Below are 27,886 nucleotides of genomic sequence, written 5' to 3'. Positions count from 1 at the left end.
GTGTATAACATCAGTCATTGCTGCTGGGGGGCAGGCTCACCGATAAATATTTCTCTCGTAAGCCAGGAGTAACTAATATGGCAGCAGGGATTTCACGACAGAGGCATATGCCAAAATCGCCTATAGATTTTAAAACAGAGGCTGTGCCCTCAGAGATTTTCATTTAATACAGGTGCGGTGGGGGCAGGGAAATACAGCGGGGCAGGCATTTAGGTTTTAAAACTTGGAAAGAGGGCAGTGACAAACATTCCTAAATGAAGCTCCCTGATGTACAGGAGCAGAGGGTGAGACTCTCCCCGCTCTCTTCCCCATCATGGCCGTAACAGGCGCTGGCTGCTTACGGCGTATGCTGTTCTAAGTGCCACTCATATACTTTTTGCACTTGACCTTCCTGATCACCCTACGGTGTAGGTGACTTTATTCATGTCTATTTTAGACATGAGGAAACAGAAGCACAGAGGGGGCAAGCCCTTGGCCCATGCCCACATAGCTAGCTCTGGAGTTTGAACCCCGTGGTCTTTAAAACTGCTTGCACAGAGAAATTTGCTCATACAAGGAAGAACCCATCCAGAAGATATCAGCTTTATGTTTCATATTTAACAAATACAGGGGAAAATTTTCCAAAAATAGGCATCATTCTGTTCTCCTAGGACAAAACAGCAATGGCCTGCCACACATCATCTAAAACTGCCTCACAGTACATCTCAAGTCCAAGTTATTCTGTCTGGGACCAAGAATTGCCCTAGCAGTTTAATACCATAAACTCCTCAGCCCACAAAAGAAAAAGCATTAGACCAGAAATGGAAACTTATTTCCCCTCTTTTTTTTTCCCCTCACATCCCACCTCCCTGAATATAATGACTCAATTTTTCAGTCATGCACAATGTAGTAATGGAACCGAAGTGCGACATTATGAACGTTAACTCAGTGTTATCAACACGGCTTGTGTGACGTGCCTGAGCATTTTCACACCAGCACCGCTTCAGTTTATTAAGCACCCTGCCATCATAAACACCCCGGCTGGTGAGTATCTGCATTTTAAGTGATTTTCTATCAGTAAAAAAATATTCATTCCTTACAAAAATTTATAGGTTGTAATCTCTGTATACAGAGTTGGCAGAAGAACTTGCCAAGAGCACATTCAGTGCTTTTGTATGCAACTAAACCAACATAAATAAAATACATTTTTCAAAAATATTGCTCACGTGCAAAATTTGTACTTAAAATGCAATCCATCAATATAGCCTGTCACCAAGCTACTGTTTGGAAATAGACAAGGATAAGTTTTCGCTTTAAACAAATAATGAACTCACAACCATCTGACATGTCTATTTTAATAGACTATTTAGGGGCATAAAAATACGTTAAATACCTTTAACTACCAATTCCGCATAGTTTGATATCCCAACACCTCCTTCGGTGCGAATCATGCAGCGGTACTTCCCAGCGTCTCGTTTTGTTGTATTCACGACATTAAAGGAAGCTATGAATCGCCGGGAACTAGTCACCTTTATGTCCTTGAGAGGAGCATCGCGCACATCAATGCCCTGTATAAATGGGGGGGGGGGACAAAAAGAGACAATATCAGCTGTCATATCGAACCAGCGAGACATGTGATGGCATGTTATCCGTGTTCTTTCCACGTGGATCTGGGTTCCGTGGTTTATTACCCAGGGGCACTAGTTGTAGGGGAACAGCTGGCCGGGAAACCGAAATTCTGCCATGATCAACACTTTCAAGATTGAGGGATGCAAAATTAAGTGTGCAGAAATGTCTTGCCTTTGCCCCTTCAAGATATTAATTATGTTAAGTGAGCTCACCAGGAGTAGAAAAATGCATATGGAAAAATTCTTTATTTGAGCCCAAACGATCACCATTTGGTATTTTCATGCCACTTTATCCTGTGTTTTTATGCTTGGCTGGAAACAAAATTAATTCACACACTACCCTATGGCTGACCTCATTTTATCTATGAACAAATAAATAATTTATTAAGAATTACATTAAAGACATAAGTAGGTATTAACATATTCCTTACCGAACAGGTCAGATGGACTATTCTAAGCTTTATGATGTTCTTCCAGGATACAAAAACCACGTAGATGCTTAATATTACCTGATACTGAAATGCTACAGAGAAGTTTGTTCCCCATCCCAGGGTTTCAAAACCACATAAAGGATGTTCCCTCCCTGCAGCAGCTTTGTCTTACACCACCCTCAACACATTAAGTACGTCTTTAGCTATGTAGCCTTCGAAATCCATTCTATGCTTCCTATAGTTTAGAGTCTCATAAGAAGGCTACAGATTTTAGTTCTTAGTAGTTGTTTACAATTCCCAGGAAAGAGGCTATCTTTAATATGTCATTTGCAAGCACTGAGTAAAAGATAATGGGCACAGACCCTACGGCTAATGCAGGATGCCAAGCACTTTGCTCACTCAGAATCCATTTTGGGTGCCAACCAGGTGCCATCAACTGTGTTAAGACATGAGGCTCACAGTGGGGAATGACAGAAGAGCAGTTATGGTGCCCATGCCACTTTAATTAGTGGGAAGTCTAGGCTGGAAATAAACACAGAATGACAAGTGATGGCCAGGGTGGGGAAGGGACAGATCAGATGGCTGGCAGAAATCACCATCTTTAGATATGGCGGCTGTGGGAGGCCAGTCTGAGGAAGTGAGCTGAAATCTGAAGGGCGAGGAGGAGCTAACCAGGCAAAGGGAGAGGCTTGGAGAGAGGGGGCATTCTATCTAGTGGGTGGAAACCCAGCAGGAAGCCCGAGATGGTCAGAGAGAACTGAAAGCTTTGGACGAAATGAAGGCAGCTGGTGGAACCAGGGAGGTAAGGAAGCACCTACGAAACCAGGGACTTGCAGGCTCTATTACAGTGTTTTTATGTACGAGTATGAAAATGCTAAGCTACACATAATAAAACTCATCTATATGACTCGGTGATTTATACTATGCAATGTCTTTTAAAAGCTTTTATCTGTGATTTTTTCCTTTGGCAGTATGCCCTAACGGACATGAATTTGGGGTCAGATTGACCAGGGTGCCAAAGCTAACTTCAAAGTGAGTCACCTTCTTGGAGCCTCCCTTCCCTCATCCGCAACAAGATGATACAACTCACTTGCAGGGCACTTGTGAGAATTGAAAGATATACACAAAGGCTTAATGACTGGCACCACACATCCCCACCCAACTTCTGGACCAACTGAGTGATGAGGTCAAGGAGGAAGGCGGACAGGCTGTCAAAGTACCACTTTTATTACCTGTGAACCTGGTATTACAGAATATGGCTGAAATGCAAACAATGGGCTTGCTAATACTGAAGCACAGAATTAAACAGACTCACCCACCCGGCCACAGGCCACCTTAGAAAAGCACAGAGGCCTCCCACATGTTGGGTGCTGCCGCAAAACTCACAGAATGGAAGAACAGGGCTCCTATAGGGGGTTAGCTCCCAAAGAAGGGGCTGGGCTGTGCATGCTCACAGCTTCCTTCCCAGGCAGCTCCCGCTTGAGCAGAGAACAGGCATCAGAGTGCTGCACTGGTACAGTTCCTGCCGCAGGGAAGGAAACATCGGGAGTGGGGAAGAAGAGTTCCACCATCACCTTTAGTGCTTGCCATCACAGCGGCTTTGTTAATAGCTTAAAAAGTTATAGATCAGAGTATGAAGTTCCACAGATAACTTACATGTCTTATGTCTGTCCTGGTTTTTAGTAAATCCCCCAAATTTGGTCGGACAGAGTACACCAAGGAGTTAGGAAAACGAAACAAAATAGAATTAGTCTGGCATCATTAATTAATACAACGGGAGACGGCATTCCTCTCTGTAGTCTCCCAACCTTTCTCGCAAATAAATAAACAATCCAATTCTACCACTAGGAGTAACCTCAGATCTACTAACTCTATCAAATGCAGTTAGGGGTACAAGTCTGTGACTCATCAGTCTTACACAATACACAGCGGTCCCCACAACACATACCCTCCTCAATGTGCATCTCCCAGCGGCCCCATCCCTCCCACCTCCCCTCCCCCTCCAGCAACCTTTCTTTAGGGCTTTTTTTTTTCTTTCAAACTTGGAGATTAGATTTGTTTTGTTTTATTTTTAGTTTGGAAAAAGACAAATAATACATTATATGTGAATAACAAGATTTAAAAAAAGAACATTTGCCAAGCAGCAGTGAAAGCTCAGTTGAAATTAAATAATACAAATTTGTAATATGAAAAAAAAATAAAGGCAGATTTCATATCTGTATCTCTTTTATTAATAACAGCAACAAAAAAAGGCTATCTACTCATTTATTTACTCACTTGTGGCATGGATCTTGTAAGAATATGCTTCCATAGTAATCCTGGAGTATTTTTCCTACTAGAATATGCCTACTTCAAAAGAATGTTCATTCAAAAGAATTTGGAAGTATGTACTTATTGATCATCACAGCCGTTCAAGGCTGCGGTGAGGGCTCTCAAGCTTAAGAAAACCTCTGTTTTGGATTTATACATATGTTGAGAGGAGTATTATTTCACAGTTGTTGTCTCCATGCCAGAGATTTATTCTTTAAAGTAAACTGCTTCAAACTAACTCCACACGACTCTAATACATCAACTCTCAGGACTCGGGCTTTCTTTTTGAATCCCATGTACTGGGTCACACCGAAAATCAGACTCCGTTTCTTCAAAAGAAATAGTACATAGGAAAGAGAACCCAAGTGCTAACTAATCATACTTTTAGCTTAGGATCCATACCAAATCATAGCTCTTGCTCAAATCTGCAGGTCATTTTGTATTAAATCATTCAAAGGTACATGGACCCAAGCATTCATTTAGCCAGCACTTAATAAAAATCTCTGAGGCAGGCACTGTATTAATTACAGGTAGAATGGAATTAAAAGATCCCTTACCTAACCAAATTTACAGTCTGGTGAGAAAAACTGCCAAGTAAGGCAATGTTTAGAGTACAGAGTAATAAACTGCATAACACAGCAAACCTAGGAAAAGGGGTCCACATTGGAGAAGGGTGAGAGGTTGGGGCAGCCTTCTAGAAAGCACTACTTGAGGCCAGGCTGCAGGATGCACAGGTGTTTCTCAGGCAGGGAAGGAGGAGAAATAGAGCCCAGTGAGTGAGGAGAGCTTTGCAAAAGTCAAGAGCCAAGAGAGCATGGAACGATATAGGAAGTACAACTGACTCCATGCAGCTAGAACAAAGAGCGTCTGGAATGGCAGGTGATGAGGCTAGAAGGATAAGCACAATATGGCCACACCAAGGAATATGAGGATTACAGTTTACCCTGATGCCAGGAATGTAAAGATTTTAGGTAAAAGGGTGACATGAGCACGTCTATGGGTACAGTAACAGACTGAAGGAAAAAATGTGGGATCCCAACTGATGTCAAGGGAAATTGGTAATTTTTTTTAAGAAATCAAAAAATGACACAAAGAGGGATGAGAGAGAGGGAGGAAAGGATTCTAAAGATATTTAGGATTCTAAAAATATTTAGAAGCTAAAATGGATAAAAAGTGTGTTATATAGCAGTAACGCCTTCCTTTTGTAGGAGACTAGAATGTCTTCACAGTCAAGAAACAGATCTTATTCAATGAGTGCATATGAGTGCACAAGAAATAAAACTCAATAAATATTTGCTGACTCTAAAAATCATAGCCCCAGTTCTAATGTTCCAATGAAACAATGCTCCATAGGTAGAACAGAAATAGAAGTTGCTCAATTAATACATTTATACTCCAGGTCCTAAAACTGGGTAACTGGTCCTTATTTATAAGGGAGACCAATACAGAAAACAAAGATGTTTTAGAGATTCTTCGTGTCCCTCTGTCAGCAACACTGCCCACTCATCATGATTGAGGTAGGCAGAATAATAGTCCCCAAAGATGTCTACTGCCTAGTTCCCTTGTGAATGTGCTCTCTATGCATAGCAAAAGGAAGTTTGCAGATGTGATTAAAATAAGAATCTGGAGAAGGGACAATTATCCTAGTAACCCTGAATACTAAATTATCCAGATGGGCCCAACGGAATCACAAGGTAAGAGAGTCAAATGCAGAAGAAGGAATTGTGACCACAGAAACAAAGGCTGGATGATGTATTTTGAAAAAGGAGGAAGGGATCATGAGCCAAGAAATGAAGGAGGTCTCCAACAAGCTACGAAAGGTAAGGGACAGATTCTCCCCTACACGTTCCGGGAGGAGACAGCCTTGCCATCACCTTATATGAGGACTTCCGACTTTAGAACTACATCTTTGGTAATTTGTTAAAGAAGCAATAGGACACTGATATAGTGACCATCAGGATAATGAAAAAGCCTGTGGTTTTTCACAGATGTACAGTAGTCCTGCATCCTGATTTGTCAGAGCTACAAGCACATCTTAAGATAGGTTTAGGGCTCAAGGGCTAGCAAAAGTTCTATTCACAGGCCATCACTGTAGACAAAACAAAAGAACAAAGTTGAAAGACTTCATACTTTTCAACTTCAAAACTTACTACAAAGCTGTAGTAATCAAAAGTACAGCATGGCACTAGCATAAGGACAGATACACAATGGAACAGAGTAGGGAGCCCAGAAACAAACCCTTACATACGTGGTCAGTGGATTTTCGACAAGGGTGCCCAGACCACTCAATGGGGAAATGACAGTCTTCAGCAATTGGTATTGGGAAAACTGGATATCCAGGCAAAAGAATAAAGTTGGGCCCTTATCTTTCACTGCATACAAAAATTAACTTCAAATAGATCAAATATCTAAAATTAAGATCTAAAACTTTAAGTATCTTAGAAGAAAAACATAGGGAAAACCTTCATGATGTTAGATTCGGAACGGATTTCTTAAATAAGATAGCAAAATCACAGGCAACAAAAGAAAAAAACAGACTGGACTATCAAAATTAAAAACTTTGTACATCAAAGGAGATTAAAACAATGGAGAGTGGAAGAAAATATTCACAAATCACATACATGATAGGGATTAAGATCTTGAATACATAAAGAAGTCCTTCAACCAAAAGCAACAACAAGAAACAAACAATCCAATTTAAAAATGGGCAAAGGATCTATGACAACATGGATGAACTTAGAGGACATTATGCTCAGTGAAATAAGTCAGACAGGAAAAGACAAATACCATATGATTTCATTCATATATGGAATCTAAACAACAAAACAATGAATAAACAAACAAACGGCAGAATCAGACCCATAAATACAGAGAACAAACTGACAGCTGTCAGAGGGAAGGAGGTAGAAAGAGGGACAAAATGGGTGAAGGGGAGTGGGAGATACAGCCTTACAGTTACGGAATGAGTAAGTCAAGGCACAACATAGAGAATACAGTCAATGATCCTGGAATAGTGTTGTGTGGTGACAGATGGTAGGTACACTTGTGGTGAGCACAGCATTACGTATAGAGAAGCTGAATCACTACGTTGTACACCTGGAACTAATGTAACATGTGTCAACGATACTCAATTTTTTTTAATGGGCAAAGAAATTAAAAAGACATTTCCCCCAAAGAAGATATACAGATGGCTTATGAGTATACGAAAAGATGCTCAACATCTTTGGCCAATAGGGAAATACATATCAAAACCACAATGAAATACCACTTTACATCCAGCAGGATGGCTATCATCCAAAAAAAATTAAAAATTTAAAATAACAAGTTGTCAAGGATGTAGAGAAACGGGAACCCTGCACATTGCTGGTGGGATTATAAAATGATGCAGTCTCTGTGGAAAACAGTCTGGCAAGACCTCAAAAAGCTAAACAGAATTATCGTATTATTCAGTAATTCTACTTCTAAATATAAACCAAAAGAATTGAAAACAGGTACTCAAAGACATACTTATATGGCAATGTTCACAGCGGCATTATTCGCAATAACCAAAAGGTGGACGACAACCTAAGTGTCCGTTGATGGCTGGATGTATTAACAAAAGGTGGCCTGTGCAGGCCATGCACTATCCTTTAGCCTTAAACAGGAAGGACATTCAGACACATGCCACAACATGGATAAACCTTGACCACATCATGTTAGGTGAATAAACCAGTCACTATGGACAACTATGGTATGATTCCACTTATATGAGCGATCTAGAATGAGCAAATTCATAGAGACAGAAAGTAGAATGAAGGTTACCAGGGGTGGGGGGAGAGGGAATAGGAGTTATTTCTTAATAGATTTTGTTTCAGGTGATAGAAAAGTTTTGGAAATAAATAGTGGGAACGGTTACATCACATTGTGAATGTACTTAACCACTGAATTGTGCTCTTGCACATGGTCAAAACGGCAAACTTCATTTTATGCATATTACATCATCACTACCTACTACAGATCAACAGCGTAAACTCCAGCTTTTGCACCTTTATTTGAAGACTGTCCTAAAATAATCTGGAGTGCAGGTTAACAATGATTGCAAAAAATAGGTAAAATGGACTTGGTGAGTTGAACGGAGAATAGAAGGAGAGATGCAAAGCCGACCTGCTACGTCCAAGCAGGGGCAGAAGAGGAAAGCAAGAGAGGAGGGCTCTATTCAACCGGGTGGGGGGGAGCCAACATGCAATGCGAGGGCAGGGCATCGCAGATGTCTACAAGCCACCAGAGACATCCGGCACAGGGCAGACCCACACAAAATAGATTCTTATGGACAATAAAAAGAGCCATGGATTTTTAAAATCTAAGGTTTATTGTAGAAACTTGTTTTAAATATAAAAATACAAAAAAATATAGCCATTTAGAAAACTAGACATAATCCACTCAAAGATAAATATTGTAAATATTTTAAGGTATTTTCATTTATTTTTTTCTGATGCATTATTTTCATTTAAATAAAATTTGAAATGGTGGTTGTTGTGTGTGTGTGTGTGTGTGTGTGTGTTATCTCTGTGAAATCTATGGATATTTTCATACTTATCTTAGATGGTTTCAAAAAACATGCTTTTTAATGTCTCCCACTTTATAGCTATAGCCATTATTTATGTATATATTTCTTTATCACTATACATTGAAATTATTCACATGCTTTACTGTCATAAATTATGTTAGGACAATTTGTATTCCTAAAATTATTGGTTTAAAGGGAATGAAAAATTTTAAGGTTTTTTTTTATGAATAACATAAAAAGCTTTAAGAGAGTTAATTATCTATTTATAAGAACTGTTTTTAAAGGGTGCCTGGGTGGCTCAGATGGTTCAGCGTCTGCCTTCGGCTCAGGTCATGAACCTGGGGTCCTGGGATCAAGCCCCACATCGGGCTCCCTGCTCAGTGGGGAGCCTGCTTCTCCCTCTGCCTCTGTCTCTCATGAATAAATAAATAAAATTTTTAAAAAAAAGAATTATTTTTTAACAAGAGTTCAGATGGCTTCTAAAATCAAGTTATTTTCCAACTCCTTTCAGATATTACAAACAGATCAAATAGGATAGAGAACTGGCCTGAATCACTGATCTTTTCTTACAATATTTCCAAAACAGTATAAAGTAGGGGGAAAAAACCCTCAGCTTATCTTGCGTAAAAGAGCAAATATTGAGAAAAAAATTATATTTATTTTTGTGGTACTGTGTGGCTTCCACAGTACAAATTCAGTTATTCTCCTACCAGGTAGAATTTTAAAATTAAAATGAATCCCATTTTTAATATTTTCCAGAATGATAAATTCCCTGTAATATTCTGAGACGCAGTCTACACTAACCCCCTCCCACAAGACAAGGATATTCCTTGAAATCACATATTCAGTATCTGTAAGTGGCTATTTCTAAGAATGGAATAGATAAACCAAACTAAATAAGATTAAGTGTGCTTAAGATAATTTAACTGAAGAACATGCATTTATGCTAAAATGTATATTTAGAATTAGGGACACATGGCAATATTAAAATATCTGGAAGATAAATCACTCAGGTTGATACATATCATTTACATTTGTGGCATCACCAGTAATTTCATACAGGCAGAAAAATCCCACTGTGAAAATGCAAGTGGAACAGGTGCCTACAGACTGGCGAACATCGAGGCGTCACACAACGTGAACCAAATGAGTGGAGAACAAACCATGAAAGTCTCAATGAGGCAGGAGAGCAACAGGAGAGGAAAGTGTGAAGACTGGAAGAATAAAAGAAAGAGGGAAAAGTGACAAAGAAAAACAGGGGGGGGGGATTCAGTTGTTCCCCCCTTATTTCCTGGGGGTGTGTTCCAACACCCCAGTGCATGCCTGAAACCACGGATAGTTCTGAACCCTAAATATACTATCTTTCCTCCTACACATACATACACACCTATAATAAAGTTTGATTTATAAATTAGGCACAGTAAGAGATTACTAACAATGACTAATAACACAGCACAATTACAGCAATATGTGTAGTAAAAGTTATGTGAATGTGGTCTCTCCCTCAGAATCACTTACTGTTCTGTACTCACCCTTCCAGTGAGGCTGTGAGAAGAGAAACTGCCCACGTGATGGGATGAAATGAGGGCAGGAACGTGGGCAGGGGATGCAGCATCAGGCTGTGACCTGAGTATATGTCAGCTTCAGGAAACAAGGAGACTGTTACTAAAGTATCAATGTCAGAATTTCAGCAGAGACAAATAAACACCGTCCAAAAAGTGGGTCTTTCCTCCCTGTGAGTTATGACTTTCTCTCAATTTCGGGCCTTTGGTCTTCTCTCATCTCTGAGCCTCTGCCTGCCTCAGTCCTCGCCGTCTTTGAGCCCTTCCTCTGCTGTGCTCCCTCTCTTCTGTCGCCTCACCCAACTTCTCTCCACTCCTTTTTGACTTTCTGTGTTTGCGCTACAGCGGTCCTCCCTTACTCCTGGTTTCAGTTACCTGCGGTCAACCGTGGTCCAGAAGCAGGTGAGCCTCCCTCCTGACATAGAGATGCCTTTTGGCCCACAGATAGGCTTCCTCGGGCCAGAATCAAACAGGGAAGTACGGGGAACAGCGGCCCCTTTTCTCTGATTCAGGGAGGCGTGAAAAGGCATGTAATTCCTTTCCCAGTGTGTCTCTCCCCGTGACAGGGGTGACACATAGGACAACGTGTTCAGAACCTCCCGTACTCCTGAGCATCTCAGAGCCTATGGGACACTTTCTGTTATTGCTAAACGAAACAGTGAAAATGTACACTGGGTAGAGACAGTGAATCAGCTGGTTCTTCTCTACATTCTCACAGAGTTAGGGAGAGGCAGCCCTGCCAAGGACTGGTGCTCCATGTTCTCAAAAGCCTTACAGCAGGACAATGTGGCATTGCCAAGGATGGGCATCCAGATTGTTCTTTAGCATATCAGAGTTCATGGTGGAAGAGAGCCTAGGACATGCCTGTCAGGAACAAAACCCCATACCTGATGCAGAACCTGGCACCTGAATGTCCAGGGTTGTTAAAGAAATTGCTGACCTATCTTTTGTTAACTTAATGAAACCACCATAATGGCCAGGTCTGAGAGGAAATGATCTTAGTGGGTTAAATACGGCTTTGTATAGAAGCTAGAGTATCTTTAAACAGGCATGTATTTCAATTTGAGCATGCTAGGAAAAAAGGTCCTGATAGTCATTTAAATTAGACTTACAATCTTCTTTATGCAAGGGACTGACTGTAGGACTTCTAAATGGGCAGTAATTTACCATAAAAAAGATACATATTAAGTCTTTTGGAAATAGTTTTGCCATAATCAGAGCAATGATTGAAAGAAATTGAGGTCTGGGATGTTAGCGGCACTTGGAACAAATTAGTCAATCCTAGGTATTTTGAAGCTGCTCTGAGTGCACAAGCCTGGAGGAGATACTGGCCAGTCACCCTTCCTGAGCCAATCAGCTGGGGATGAGCTGCACCTCCATTTATTCAGTAGGGAAAATAGTCTGGGTTATCCCTCTGGCAAAGGCACGCATTTGGACGACACTGACGGAAAGTCTTACCACTGGGATCACAATAATATCAGCAAGGTCTGGAATAAACATGTTGAAAACATTTTATAATCTAAATCCAATAATAATTGAATACCTCAACAATTCTACCTTCTGGAGACTATATATATATATATATATATATATATATATATATATATATATATATATTATTTTAATAACTAAGATACTGTTGACCTTTGATTTCTAGGCCATAACCAAGCCAACCCAAATATTTACCAGTTTGGAAGAGTAGAACTAGAAGTTCTTACTTACATTGTCATATACAATGAATATACACTGACGAGTATACTAAAATTGGCTAAAAAACATACAGAAAGCCAAAGAAACATGCAGATATCTGAAGCTGCATATTCTTTGAACATGTAATAGTCTTATAGGTATTTTCAAGTAAAAATTTGATTATAGCAATTTAGAATCTCATGCGGATATTTAGACGTCGTCCATTTCATTATGTATTTGTAATATTTGAATAATGTTATTTAACGAACTTTTGTTTAAATTTTACAGAGAAGTTCATCCAAACAATAGAGGATATACACAATAAATGCAGTAGTCAGAAACCAATGCAATTAGAAGTTCTATAGTCTTAAACTGAAATATCCCACTATTGACTAGATCAACTCAGCCAGAGGAGACTCAGAGGCCTGACACTGACTGACATTTTCGGTTAGTTTAAAGGTTTGGGTTTGCGAGGCAAGGAATCGACCCTGTTTCCTTCAAAACTGTAATAATGGCTCTCTAATATGGGGAAGATGGCAGTGCCTGCATAATCGCTCACGATCTAGAAGATGGGGCTAGTCTTCAACATGGCTGGCTAAGAACATCACTTTTTCCCAATCAATATGCCTTAAAGTACACGACTCTTCCTGAGAACACAGCTGGACAAAGCTAAAGATACAAGATAAAGGAGGCTAAAAGCCTAGTAGTTCTGAATTTCAACTGAAATTGTCAATATGATCTCAGGACATGTTTTTAAATGTATTTATGTGTGCATACGTATATACCCTAGCTCTGCCCAATGGGAAGATCCAGAGACAAAACAGTGTAGTGATGAGTACCTCTTATGCTCGGACTGTAATTTCTAATGACCAGTTCCCACTAAACAAAATCAGGGCTCCCTGGAGAAACGGTCAACTCCAGGTCATTGAGGTAGAAAACGTAAAATATAAGCCTGGAATATACTGTCACACCAGAAAGTAAGAAAGCCATCTGACACGGCCCAGGACAAGGCTCCCCCACCTGAGCAAGCCCCATGTATATGAGCGGCAATGAAGATCATACGTGTGACGGATCAAAATACATCAAATGTGTTTAAATCCACAAGTTGATGACAATGACAGTGACGACAATGTGGCGATGATGATGACCAAGACACTGGCGACAATAACAATAATAGTAATAACCCCTCGGTTACTTTTTAGCAACGCTAGTGAACCACCTCATTATTTTTGAAAACGTGCTGAAAAAGACAAAGTAACAAGCACTTATACCATCTTCCCTTTATTGTTTCCATATTAGGGTAACTCAGTATTTGATATGGGAGAGCTTTTCTTTTTGGAAGTATTCTAGCTACTAAACCAAGAAGGACTGATATCACGGAGCCATTCTGCCAGCCTTAATGAATTAATGAATGTAGGAGTGGTCATCAGTAGCTGATAACATCACAAAAAGGAACATAACTTTCAAGAAACACTATAGTCAGAAGAACATATTAAATGACACTCCCAGAGGGCAACAAAAGTTTTGAGCAGAACTCAAAATATGGGAAACTGTACAGGACAAACGCAGTTCCAGCAACAACCACGACCACCCCAAAAGGGAGGTTAAGTGGTTGAAGAACCTAAAGACAAAAAGCACTTAAGACACTCATTGTCCGGTTGCAAAATGTTAACTTCGCTGCTATCACAATGCAAACAAACGGCTAAAAGAAATAAGGTTATAAGACAGTCAGGGAAATCTGAACACTGACTATTTTTCCAGGGCATGCACGGTGTTTATTATTATTTTAAGGGCTCTTATCTTTTAGAGCAGGGGTCTGAGGCTCAATCCAGCCAGTCACCTGTTTTCTAACGCTCGAAAGCTGGGAATGGTTTGTACATTTTTTTAATGATTAAAAAAACAAAGCAAGGATACTATTTTGTGACAATGAAAATCATATGAAATTCAAATGTCAGTGTCCATACACAGAGCGGCACTGAAAATGGCCATTCTCCTTCATGTGCGTGTTGTCTGGGGCTGCTTCCCGCTACAACAGCAGAGCTGTGCAGTTGTAACAAAGCCCGTCTGGCCTGCAAAATTTACTATCTGGCCCTTTACAGAAAATGTTTGCCAGCCCTTGTCTTAGAGAAACATTTACAAGTTAAATGATATGACGACTGGGATTGCTGCAGAGCAATCAGAGGGGGGGCAGGTGGAAAGAGAGCGGCAGCAATTGGCCACGTATTGTTAGGTGTTGAAGTGGGGCGCTGCGTATATTAAGCCTCTTCCATTATCTCTCTGCCTCTCTGTATATTCACAATTTCTATGATAAAAGCGAAAAGAAACTTTTCTTCAAGGAAGCAGTTAAGAAAAGAATCGCTCATTTTTTTGTTTCCGAACAACAATTTTAACCATGATGATTTCCCCAAATGATTCTGCTGCTGGCTTAGAAATATTCCAATGCTGTGGAACTATTTTGTCTAGGTGTCATGCACTTCCTGTGCAAGCATCAAGCTTTTCATTTATATGGTGACGGTACCACCACCAGTAGAAGAGAAAGTGCACTTTGACCAGTGGAAGTCATATCCCAGGGTTAGCGGCCTGGATCTTTGGCAATATTTGCCTAACTAACACACCTAGCATGCGGAAAGTGTATAATATACATTTCTTGAAGGAAAGTAATAATGGGCTTCCAAATCTTAAGAATAAACAGAAAATCCATTAGACACTTGTCCTTTGTGCTTAGAGGACATCACTTCTTCTAACAGAGACAAACAATTTTATTACACTTGGACAAGAGCCAGTGCCCTTTCTTTCGCATGAAGGGAATGGAGGATGGCAGTTTTATAAGTAGGAGGGATGCAGAAGAGAATAACAATCTGCTTTATGATCTCAAAGTTCATCCTCTGTAGGAACTGCCCGGCGGCCGCTGTGCACCAACCAAAAATATCCAGGTCTTGCCTCACACTGAGTCACACTTCTACAGTCCAACAGGCATTTTTAAAATTAAAACCCATCAGAAGTTACTAAATTTTCTTTTCATCTCAAGGAAAGACTTAAGTAAACTTCTCTCCTTCCTTTCTTTAATGATGCCCGATGACGGGACTAAAGACCTTCCAGGACTGCCGGCCGCCTGCGGTAGGTACGTACACCTCCCACTTACGACAGTTCCATTTTCCCTCTCCTTACAAAGAGAGAGAGAGAGAGAGAGAGAGAGAGAGAGAGAGAGAGAAAGAGGAAAAAAAAAAAAAACCAAAAAAAAAAACCCTAGAGATCCTAACAGTGTCCAAACTCTCCAGGACCGTCAGTCCAAGGCCTGGCTCAGTAAAAGGAGATAGAAAGGCAGAGTGTTAGTATTCTCAGCCCTCAATCACAGAAATTCCAGAGCACAGCCACCTCTGTCTTCTCTTCTCGTGACATAGCTATGGATTCTTGGAAGCAAGAGAAACAAATGCACCATTTGATGAATTTGAGAAAAACAGCAAAAAAATAATTGCTTGCACAGGATTTATGGCTCCGGGCCCAAAGTAAGCAGCCCTTAAGAGGACTAGTTGATGCCTTTCTCTTGCCCTCCGAACTGAACCACCCTGACCCACAGTCTTCAAGTACCATTTTCCATCCTGGCCCGGAGACCTGTAGATTGCTATAGAGGACAAAGCTCTCTGACTGCTGCTCCAGCTTTTCCTGGGGCATCCTTCTTGAAGCACCAGCTATTTATATCTCTTTTTGACTGAGTTAGATAACATCACAAAATAAAAGCTATTAATTAATGCCTCCTGGAATCTTCCTTGGTAAGTCATACTGTTTCATTGATGTAAAATAAATCTTTACCTTTAAATGAAGCTAATCCAAAATCATACTAAATTAAAACATACGGTATATGCTTTGAAGGCTTTTGATGGTTTCAGTCTGAATGTGCATATTGTATCATATATATATGGATATTCAACTAAAACAATAATGGATGTAATTTCAACCACTCAAAGTTTTAAGGAGCACATGGTTCCCATAGCAACTGAGTACAGTCCCCTTCGTGCGTTCCTGGTATTTTCTACGCTGGTAAGGGATGTTAAATTTATGCTTTAATATATATGGTGTAAAATACCCAAGTTAAGCTTGCCAAGGGAACCATAATTTTACTTCTTTTCAAATCATTTTATGGCTTTTATATATAATAGCAAAATTGGTCTGATACACAGTTCTGCTTTTTTTCCCCTTATAATCTATAAAGGAAACTAAAAGCCACAGAGAAAGGTTGACCAAACATACATTCCCTAACAAAAAAGCCAAGGCAACATCCACACACATGAATAGAATTTTAATTTTAAATTCTGATAAAAGCTATCACGTAAATTACGACATGATGTTTATGAATCCACAAGGAAACGTCTAGGCCTTTGTACTATGCAAGAGGCATTATAGTTAAGAATGTACATTCTGGAGTTAGATGGCCTGGTTCAAATCCTAGCTCTTGTTACTAGCAATGTGCTGCTGGAAAAACTACCAAACCTTCCCAAGCCTGTTTCTTTTTCTATGGGCATATAAGAGAGTGCTCCTATGGACCAGTTCAGAGAAAAAAATGCCTGAACATAGCCTAGCAGGACACAGCAGTGCTCAGTAAATGGAGTTGTAATTTTTTTTTATTTCAAACGTATCTCTTAAAGTCAGTGATATAAATACTAGCAATATAATTTATAATTTATTCATTCATAAATCAAATTCTACAGTAGGTCAGAGGACCTATTCTTACAAGAACCACTTTAAGTTACAAAAATCTAAAGATTTTCCTTTTCGTCTCTCAAAAAAGCCCCACGAAAGTCTAAAAATCTAGCTCAGAAAAGAAATATGAGAAATGTATTACACTGTGAAAAATACTGTTTTCACAATTGGGTAACTTATACCCAGTTAAGTGGAATTATATATCAAACTCTCAAAAGAAAAAAAAAGTCTCTAGGCTAACAACTACAAAAGTTTTAATCCTAAGTGAACATTATTCTTAGAAAATCAGTCTTCCTAATTTAAGAGCTCATACTGAATTACATGCCATTCCAAAAAAAAAAAAAAAAGGAGTGAGGTGGGTTCATCTATCAATTACTATGACACAGGTCTGTTGTCATACTGAGGACTCAAACACATTGTCCTTGAGAGGTATATTTCTATTACCTTTAACTGAAGTCCTGTGGCAGGAATTTTTTTCTAAGGGGTGAATTAGAGAACAAAATTTTACAACAGAGGGGGGAAAAAAGCACCCAGGGGAAAGGTACAAGAAATAAAGGTTTAGAAAAGATGACATATTAATCACATTTGCTTCCAAAATTACTCTAACTCTGCATGATATTTGCTGCATACTCTGAAATAGCAAAAGGGACATCACTAGGTTCTATACGCCCCTTCTCTTGTCCAAACCGTCCCTTGGAGATGAACCGTATCCATCAAACAAGCATCCCAGGAAGACAGATTCTGTGTCTGTGTTTTGTGCCTGCTTTCCTGGTCCCACTATGGGCCTTTGAGACTCACCTGGAGGAGACTCATGATTTGTTCAGGCAGTCAGTAAACTAAGTGCCAGGAGCAGGTATCTCCTGCGTATTTGTTATGTGACAGGTACTATTCTAGCTGCTACACTGCAACCAGTGTTCTAATAGAGTACTTCGTAGTAACACCATCCAATTTCCTTTTCTATTTCTATGAACAGATGCATGTTATGAAAGCACTTAAACATGTTATTCTGGTGCCTTACTTCTAATGAACACTAAGCCCCGTTTGCTAAAAAAGTAAAATTCAATGATACTGTACTATGACAGTTCCAAAGTTAACACAGCTTATTTGGTTAGAAGACCACTATTATTTGAAAGACAAGTACAAGATGGAGAAAACTGTCCATGGGGCAAAATTTACTTATTTGTAAATATATATTTATAATTGACTTTCACTAGAAAATTAAACTGTATTTAATATATATCATAATAAATACATAATATATAATTGTGTTGGAGTTTCCTACCTTTTCTGGGCTTTCATTTTCTTTTCTTTTTCTTATTTTTTTAAAGATTTTATTTATTTATTTGACAGAGAGAGACAGCCAGCGAGAGAGGGAACACAAGCAGGGGGAGTGGGAGAGGAAGAAGCAGACTCCTAGGAGAGGAACCCGATGTGGGGCTCGATCCCAGAACGCCGGGATCATGCCCTGAGCCGAAGGCAGACGCTTAACGACTGTGCCACCCAGGCGCCCCTGGGCTTTCATTTTCTCACTAACAAAATGAGGAATTCAATTTGAAGACTATTCCACATTCAGATATTACATAACTCTGTGATTCTAAAAAGTAAGCCATTGAAAAATGATAGGCGTCTCTAAGATCTGTGGAGAGAAAATTATTATTTTCCAGGTTTCCTTGGCCAACTACTATTCACCCAACTTGCACATGCCAATTCCTGGCTTGATCAAAGCTGCCATTCACCTACTGTCCAAAGGCATCTCTACTGCCTCCCTGATGTCTGCCATTTGTCGTGGAGGCTGAACCACTTTCATTTCCCACCCACTTCTGAGTTTGAGATAGTAGCCAAATGTTGCAGACCGAATGTTTGTGTCTCTCCCAAATTCACATGATCAAACCTAATCCCCAGTGTAATGGTGTTGAGGTAGGGCCTTTGGGAGGTGATTAGGTTTAGATGAGGTCATCAGACTGACTCCCTCTTGATGGAATTGGTGTCCTTATAAGGGGATGCCTAGCCCAGAGCTCTCTCTCCCCATGTGAGGATGCAGTAAGAAGTCTGTCTATAAACCAGGGGGCTAGAGCCCTCACCAAAAACTGTACCATGATGGTACCCTGATCTTGGAATTCAGTTTCGAGAAGTGGGAGAAAAAAATTGTTTAAGCCACGCAGCCTGTGGTGGTTTGTTTTAGCGCCCCAAACCAACTGAGACACTAAGCACGAAGACGAAGGAATTGAGAGGAGCTTCCATGATGATCAAAAACGAACTAAATAGCAGAAGTTGCAAAAATGTCCAAACTATACCGACACAGGGGAAGAGGGCAAGGTGGCCCACGTTTCCTAGAAAACAACGTACACAAGCCATCTTCAGATTTATGATCATCAATACTAGCTTTGCAAATGTATTGGAACGTTAAAATAGGTTTTATAAATATTAATTCTTAGAGGAAACAAGTATATTTGGGAAAATAAAATTTAAACTACTTAAGAAAGAACAAGAGTAATTTTAATATAATCACACATGGCTTAAGGGATTTTTAGGACTGCGTAAAAAAAAAATATATATATATAACTCAGAGATTGCCCATCAGCATATAATATATAAGTATGAAAAGAAGGACACCTAAATTCCATTTTCTCTTCTCTGTATCTTACATCTATACATATTCTAAGACATTTTCAAAATGTAGGCTCCATAGTGATCAGAAAGTTGATAATAACAGGCAATACTGTTACGTTTTGGGTACTCAAATGATTTTACACACACATTTCCCCTGAGTGTGTCCCACAGTTACAGTCCCTGCTGTATGTATATGTGTAGCATATCTGATAGCATACAGCAAGTATCTCAACAAATGCATTGCACATCACTTTTGCACTGCAAAGAGAGAACAGTTTTGTAGACGCAGTCTTCCTACTGTACATTGTCTGGAAGCTGTTTTAAGTCCTTTGCAGCTATACTAATGTACGCTCATGAACTGTGCTTTACTCTGTGGTTTGTATTCCAGAAAAACCAAAGCTATGTTGACAATAACCTGTAGTCCACAGATGAGACGGGGAAAATGTAAGCAGATGGGACACATCTGTTAATCATAAACATTTCTTCATTAGTGTCATCATCAGATTTATATGTGCTCTGTTTTTGTGAAAGGCTCTGACAGCAATCATATTTAATCTATATTTGAAACAAACCGCTGGCCATTTTCATAGAGGTGGATCAATATGGACATGTAATACATCGGACTTTTGTTTGTTTGTTTGTTATGATGGCTCCTTGGTGTTAATCACGTAATGTCAGTCACATCCAAGTTCTTCCAACAGAGTCTAAGTACATACTACCTATTCACCTAGAATTGGAATATGGGAAGATGTCATAGGAAAGTGGAATCAAGCAATAGTTGAGTAAAGGAAATACAGGTGTACTATGCCCAGCTATGCCATTTACCTTTGTGACCCTGAGCAATCCTGCACCTCAAACTCGTCTATAAAGGAAGTGTAAGACCATGGGATACACCCATGGAACTGTGCAAATGCCCACGGTAGAACTCAAAATATGGTCACACAAGTAACACAAATTATTATAAATGATGATACTCCAAAGCATTGATGGTCCTCAAATTAACAGGTATTATTAATTTCTAAATCTTGACTATTGCGACGATTCAAATGACAGAAAAGCCTAAAAAATTTTTTTCTCATTCATTTTCCTACCTGGATCTTAGAGTTACTTTGAGGATGCAAGTGACTTTGTATGCAGACAAGCATTTTTGAAACTGTGATAGCATTAGAGTAATGAAGAAATGCCCATATTTATATCTCTACACCCCAAAGCCCTGAGCCATGAGTCCAGGTTTGTTTTTCCCCACAACTTCTAAAGAATAATCTCAGGGAAAGGCCAGGGCACAGGTGAGAGGGCAGGAGGGATCTATGAAACCATCACCTGCCACAAATCCTCCCTGCTACTGGAAGCCACTCTGCACAAATACAGTTTAATAGAAACCATTCTTGCAAGTGAAGGATGCTAGTCTTATTTCATTAGCTATTAATAAAATAAACATTTCCCCACAGGATGCCTACCCAACCAGAGGAAATAAATCATTTAACAGTAAAATTATTCCCACATCACGGAGATTCAGAAATGGCATGTCAGGTCCAGGACAAATGAAGTTTCACTTAGAATTTCAAAGTCACGACACCTCTGTTTTTATCATCCCTTTCAGGATATGACCACGTGGAAAACTGTAGGGCAATAGGTAGTCACCAATGCCAAGAAGGGCAAGACAAGATTGGGTAACAGACAAGAAAGGCATTAACGGATGGACTGTACAACAATTTATTGACACTAATGATCAAATCTAATGGAACAAAAGCAAGAGAGTCTGGGGACATGGGAAATTCAACATGACAGTCACATCAAGGCTACTGAATACAGGTATCTTGATACCTTGGCTTTTGCCTTTTCCTTTCCTGACTTGGGATATGTGTTGTGCTTTGCTTCAGACTAGTGATTGTCAACCCCGGGCGCACCCTGGAGTCACCTAGGGAGCCCTGAATGCAGGGCTCTGCCATAGACCAATTAAATCAGAATCCTGGTGTAGACCAGGCATTTTTTTAAAAACTCCCCAAGTGATTCTAGTGGAGTGAGGGCTCAGACTTTGCATTTAGACCTGTTTTTCAAAACAGCAGCTAGTTTTCTCCCTAGACATGACAGATCCTCTTTATTTTTTTTATTTTTTAATGTTTTTTTTTAAATTCAATTAGCCAACATATAGTACTACATCATTAGAGTCAGATACAGATTCTCTTTAAAACAAAGTTTTCTACTTTGTAGCAGCAAGTAGTTTGAGATCCCCAAAGTCCAAGGCAATGCTGAAGTTCAACCAGGAGCATCCCACGCCCAGGACATTCGCAAAAACAAAAAGAGCAAATTGTATCCTCAACTTGCCTGTAAATTCTTGGAAATATCTAAGACTCCGCTGAGGCAAGAGTTTAGACTTTATATTATGTTCTCTGAAGTAACATTAACACAAATATCAGGAGCCCAAAACTATTCTCCATGAAAAATTAAGATTCCTAGAGATAAATCAAAGATGACAGGATAGTGTCATTTTGAAAAGGTAGTTAATGCCTTGTGGAAAATATCAATTAAAAATGTCTTTCTCATCAATTACCATGCACAGCCCATCTCGATCAAGCTAAAGACCAAACAACCACTAACTAAGAAAATAATTTTCAGTCTTCACATCAAGATCCTAAAACAACTAGGAGGTGGGATATAAAGGAAAAAACAAAGTCGAATACCGAAGATCAGGGTTGAGCTCAGTAGTCATGGCTGCAAATTTCCTACAATAGCGAGTACAAAACTTTTAGAGAGAAACAAATAGTAAAGATGAATTTGGTGCATGCAGTCTCAGTCCTCTGCATACATTCCTCCTTGCTGGCCAGGACATGTTCTCACGGGGACAGCAGGAGATGAGAAAACAGTGACATCAAGGTAGAAGGGTGAGGAATTGTGCAGCAGGTCCAAGAGAATTTAAGAATCCTCCTTCAGAATGTATTCCCCAGTTGTCAACACATTACTGACCAATCCTGGGATGGTACATTTGGCCGGCTTCCATTTTCCTCAGAAGTGCAGGAATAAAAACGATCTTTTATTTCAGTCGTGATGATGAAAAGGCAAGAGGAATTTCAAAATTATAAAGTGTCGCGCAAATGTGACATGTCACGATCACCATGACACTGCAGAAGAGGAGGGATGATAGGAGGTGGGGAGGCAATACGCAGAGGAAAGGTCAGCACGTGTGAAGTGGCAGTCATGGGGGGACGGAACAGATACACAAAGGCGTTAAATCACGAAGCAGCTCAGGAGCAAACTAAAATAAATATACAATGAACCAAACTAAAAACCAACTACAAGACCTACAAGGAAAGAGGGGTGGGTGGGAATCCACAGAGTCACGGCAAAGAACGAGCAGCCTGCAGATCAATACATAAAAGGAGGAAACGAGAATGAAACTAGAGAATGCCGTGGGGTGGGGAGATGAAACTCAGAGCGTAAAGGAGCAGGTGGCATTCGGGTTAGAAAGGTCGGGTCACTTAATCCCACTCATTCTCTCAGAATTCTGGCGACTGTGGATACATCCATGAAACTATGTGCAGGCAAAATACATACGGTGGAATTTGAAAGATCATAAAACAAGACACACAAATTATGATTACACTAAAAATGTCTACTGAAATACTCAAAAGATGTATTGTTAATTTCTAAGTTGAGCGTTTTTTTCTTGTGAGAATTAAAATGACAAAAAGGCCTATACGTGTGTGTGTGTGTGTGTGTGTGTGTGTGTGTGTGTGTGTGAGAGAGAGAGAGAGAGAGAGAGAGAGAGAGAGAGAGAGATGCTCTGGACAGTTCTCAAGAGAAACAGTAGGGGAGAGCTCTATACTGGGTACTTTACTATCGTGCTCTACAAGTAATTTGACAACCACATCGTCAAAGCAAGATGGCTAAGCAGAAGCAAAGGGAAAAAACAGAAATTTAAAGGAAAAAAAAAAGTTCTGTGAAGAACAGTAGGCATTATCTAGAACTCTTAGGAATCTCACAGTTTATCAGTAAAGAAGGAAAGGAACAGAGACAAGTCACAGCATCAATCGTCCATCAGCAACCCGACACTGAACTGGATCCCTGAGCCCTTCCCTGGGGGGGGTGGGGCAGGCACTGCTGCCTCTGGACTCTCCCCGCCCCTGTGACGGGGAGTTACTGTACCTGCAACCAGAGCCTGTCGCCCGCCACGGTCCGGCCGATGGCGCTGCACTGGAAGGTGGCAAACTGGCCCGCGTTGACCTCCACGTTCTGAATCCGCAGGAAGTGGGGGGTTCTGGCTACATGGAGAGAGAGAGTTCAAGATATTAAAAGTGGCAATCTGTCACTTATATGTGTCTTTTTTGAATCTATCTGCAATTCGGGGCCCTTCCATTTTGTTTACCTTTGAAGAAAATGCGGCTTTTGCTTATAAGAATGCTTTCAAGATCCCATTAGGATTGTAAAAGGTATCACGGAAGGCTTTGGCGTACTCTGTGAAAAGCATTCTGGGATAGAACCAAGAAGAAAGAAGATCTTTTATTGTTCCTGCTGTGCAAATTATCATAGCTCAGCAGTCTTCTTGTAATAACAGATCTGTATTAATAAAGATTACACTGAAGCCTAATTGATGTTTTGAACAAAAACATATTAGATATTTATACTAGCAACATGAAAAGAACAGTAAGAAGTTAAATGATGTTGTCAAGGAAACTTTTTGAGCCAAGTACAAAGCTGTGCATAATATATATTTTAATACAACTAATTGGTATGCAGTATTACTTATGTAATATTTCCCAACTACCAAAAATACTATCCCCATAGACAGACGCTGTGGAATACTGCTGGGACTGCCATAGCATGGCAGTTTCTGCTGATTCTTACTCCCAGTTCAAGAAGAAAGAATGGTTCCAAATGCTGAACAACAGTAAGTCTCATAAGATACATTGTCCATGGGGGACAACCCTCTGAATAAAGGATAATTCTATTTGCTCGGAGAAGCACAGACCAAATACCTGCAACGGACTGAACACATGTGTGAAGGAACTGGCATGACAGGTCAGGAATTAAACTTTATGAATTTTATGATAACTTGTATTTTTTAGGAAAAAGTCTCTTATCACAGCAGTAATAAGGCAAAAGCAAGGGGCTGGGAAGAAGGTTAGGGAGTAGAAAAGGAAGAGAACAGGATGCTGGTATTTTCTGGGAGGGATGGATAAATCTGGACAATAATTAGAATAAATTTCTTATGCCTTGCCAGCTTGTCCTCACCATCAATGTGTCTTTAGGCCATGTCTAAACACCTTCAAAGAATGGTACCCCACTACTGAGTACCCAAACATGATAAACCAGCACTAATATTAGCCTGTGCAGAACATAATTAGGAATGGAAGTGGGTTACTACCAAGAACAAAGGGAAATGCATTTAAATATCAGTAACACACAGGAAAAGCCCATTACTACTTTGGAGGCCACTACTAATTCGAAAAATGTATTCATGATGCTTAGCATGCAGAATGTCCTATATAACTCCTAAAAAAGCAGCATAACTATGGGTCATTGTTTCTAATACTAATATATTAATTTGAAGCCCTAGGACCTATTTTTCATTAATCTAAATTGTCCTTGGCCAAGAATACCATGATGTTGTGGCTTTTAAAGACCTCTGTAAAAAGTCCCTAAATCAAATTTCTCTTCTAGTCTCTGTTCCCAAAAAAGCTGAAAGATGTTTTGCTTTTAGAAAATGGCAAAGGTAACATGTTTTGAGCATTTATGTGCCAGAAACTTTTCCAATGAACATTCACAAATGTTCTGTGAGGTAGGTATGTTTTCCGTTTTGCAGATGGGGGAACTTGTGGGTTCTTGCCTAGTAAGTGTCAGAACCAGAGTGTGAACAGTTCCAAAGCCCAGGCACATTGAGTTGAATATCTATTTGTAAATTAATAATAAAATTATTAAAAATTAATAAAATACATGTTTAAAATTAATCAATGAATTCATATTATTTGAATTGATTTGTATTACTTAACTAAATTGATTTTATATTCTTTAAAACTGTTTACTTGCAATTTCAACTTCTGTAGAATTCTACTCCCCTATCCTCACCTCTGATACAAATGAACAAACGTTTGCTATACGAAAATTCCTAACAATTACTATTTTAGGTTGACCTACATTAGGGGTTCCCAATATCAATAGAAATCATTAAGAATTTGAGATTTGACCAAATTAATAGGACTACATCGGAAGCAAAAAAGCTGTCTGCTTGTCAAGGAAATATAAGCAAATGGAATATTCCTCTTCTTCAAATCCAACACAAGACGTCCATTATAGCACACCTGTCGGCAACTGGAAACTTTTTCGACTATTTTTCCGGTGTAAATAATTCTAAGCACATTACCCTCAGCCACCGGACATCACACTAGACTATGTACACTGCATCCAAGAAAGGAAGAAAGCTGGTGGAAGTGGAAACTCCGCTGCTCACTCGTGTGTTTGTCCAGCAGCAGATTACAGCTGCTTCACGGGAATTCCACGGTAGCTGATGAGAGCGCTCTGTGCTCTGCAGGCTTTCCGGACACACACACATGTACACACACACACACACACACACACACACACACACACAGCCCTGCACTGCTGGCTCCCTAGGGAGCTGCAAAGGTACATTTCCTGTCAACCACCCTGAGCATTGGGGTCCCCTTTCAAGGGGTCTCCCAGTCGCACAGCCTCCGTCCATCTACAGAAACTGCTCTCCTCAGATTACCAGCAAGCCCCTAACCGGCCCAACAGCCTTTATTCCTTCCTCCTCCTGTCTCCAAAGAAGAAATGTTTTCAGCCACACTGATCTTCTTCCAAACCTTCCCCCAAAAAGCTTTCAAAATTCTACTTTCAGAGTCATTTTCCTGCAGCTTTTTCCTTTGTTCATTCTTCTTTGTGCTCCTCCCCTAGATGCAGATTTGTCTCAGAATCAGGACTCAGCTCGCTTCCCTTTCCAGAGTGTGTGTGCACCGGGTAGGTGTCCTCTACCCCCACAGTGCAATGTGAGACTCTTGGGAACAAGGAAGCTGTTACCCTGTCACCACACAATACTCCTGCTGGCCACAGAGGAAGTTCTCCATTATCAGGAAGCTTGGAGCCACTCCAGTTAACTGTGTGCCTCCGCAAGGGCAGACGAACCCTCCAGAGTCAGACCTGACATCACGCCACGCCCCAGACAGAGGGCATCCAGACCACAGACAACAACAAGCCGCTGTATTCGCCGTTGGTGAGCTGAGGGCTGGAGCCAGATCCACTGCTGGGGTCACACCAGGATGACAGCTCACAAGCCAGGCGCGCCCAGAGGCTGATAGATGCTACAGGGAACTGTTGTCCTAAGAACACAGTTTAAAAAAAATAATAAACTGAGGGTTGGGGGGGGGCGCTGGGGGAATGCGCTAGCTCAGTGAAGGTAGTAAGGAGGGCACGTATTGCATGGAGCACTGGGTGTTATACACAAACAATGAATCATGGAACACTACATCAAAAACTAAAGATGTACTGTATGGTGACTAACATATAATAAAAAAAAAAATCAGACCCTCTGTCCAATAAAGGAAAAACTGGGTCCTAGGGGAAAGGTAGGGGCAAATGAGAAAGACAGCTGACTTCAGATTTTGTGGGACGAACCCAGTATGCAGAAAGCACGGAGAGGCATGTTTCCCTAAGGGTGAAGAAGAGTTTTCAAACAGAGACTGCCAGAACATGGTAGCAGCTGGCTAGCGAGGCAGCCGTTTGTAGACACAGGGATTACAGTGGGCTGGGCAGAGAAGTGGGTAGACCAGGAGGTGGGGTGTCAGTTGCGACTGGCCTGCTACGGACTGTTGCCCGCTCTCAGCGGTTTGTTCAAGGCCAGATAAGGGCCCTTGTCACCTCCTCCGCCATTGCCTCGGTAGTGCTCCACCTGCAGTGATGGAGTCCTTGCTTGCTTTCTCCGTGAGTATTTTGGGTATGGGGGCTGTGTCTTCAGTGCCCTCTTTGGAGACCCCTCTTGCATCCATGGGTAAACCATAACCAGGCTTATGGTGTGAGTCACATTTAGAACGAGTATATTCTCTGAAGCTAGAACCCCAGGCTTCCTTGCGTAGAAGGTGTCCCTGGGGCTGGAAGCTCTTTCATCAGGTTTCGGTTTTGGTCCCTCTCTCCTCCCTGTTTCGTCCTGCTCCTCTCATGGGAACCACTCAGGCAGCTGGCGTGTCCCTTTCCAAGTCCCTGATGCCCACGTGCTCCCCCAGGACAGGGCTTCCTTTCCTATTGGCATGACTTTGCGAAGGATAATTTAGACCTTCAATGGTTCCTTTGAGAAAATCTCCCAGGCTGGCTCCCACGTACATTGAGCATCACCTCCACTTTCACGCTCCTGTGGATTGTTAAAGACAGATTGTCCTGCTCGTTTGACAGGTAGGACGCCTCACTGATGTTGCCCTCTCCTGTCCA

At 40.6% G+C, this 27,886-nt stretch overlaps 1 protein-coding gene across 4 annotated transcripts in view; it reads right to left on the bottom strand.

Moving 5' to 3' along the window:
- Nucleotides 1-27,886, bottom strand: part of PTPRM (protein tyrosine phosphatase receptor type M) — a 745,411-nt gene that overhangs the window by 390,083 nt on the left and 327,442 nt on the right. For all 4 annotated transcript variants that reach the window (XM_087869969.1, XM_087869970.1, XM_045781827.2 and 1 more), the window contains exons 5-6: nt 23,597-23,712; nt 1,373-1,547 (exon numbers count right to left, since the gene is read on the bottom strand). In XM_087869969.1, coding sequence (XP_087726095.1) covers nt 1,373-1,547; nt 23,597-23,712 — 291 coding nt within the window. The remainder of the gene's footprint in view (nt 1-1,372; nt 1,548-23,596; nt 23,713-27,886) is intronic.

This window comes from Ursus americanus, chromosome 19 (assembly GCF_024610735.1).
Source record: "Ursus americanus isolate L20-20 chromosome 19, mUrsAme1.1.p, whole genome shotgun sequence".
In the NCBI taxonomy this organism is placed as follows: domain Eukaryota; kingdom Metazoa; phylum Chordata; class Mammalia; order Carnivora; family Ursidae; genus Ursus; species Ursus americanus.
This window is presented reverse-complemented; position numbering and strand designations above follow the sequence as displayed.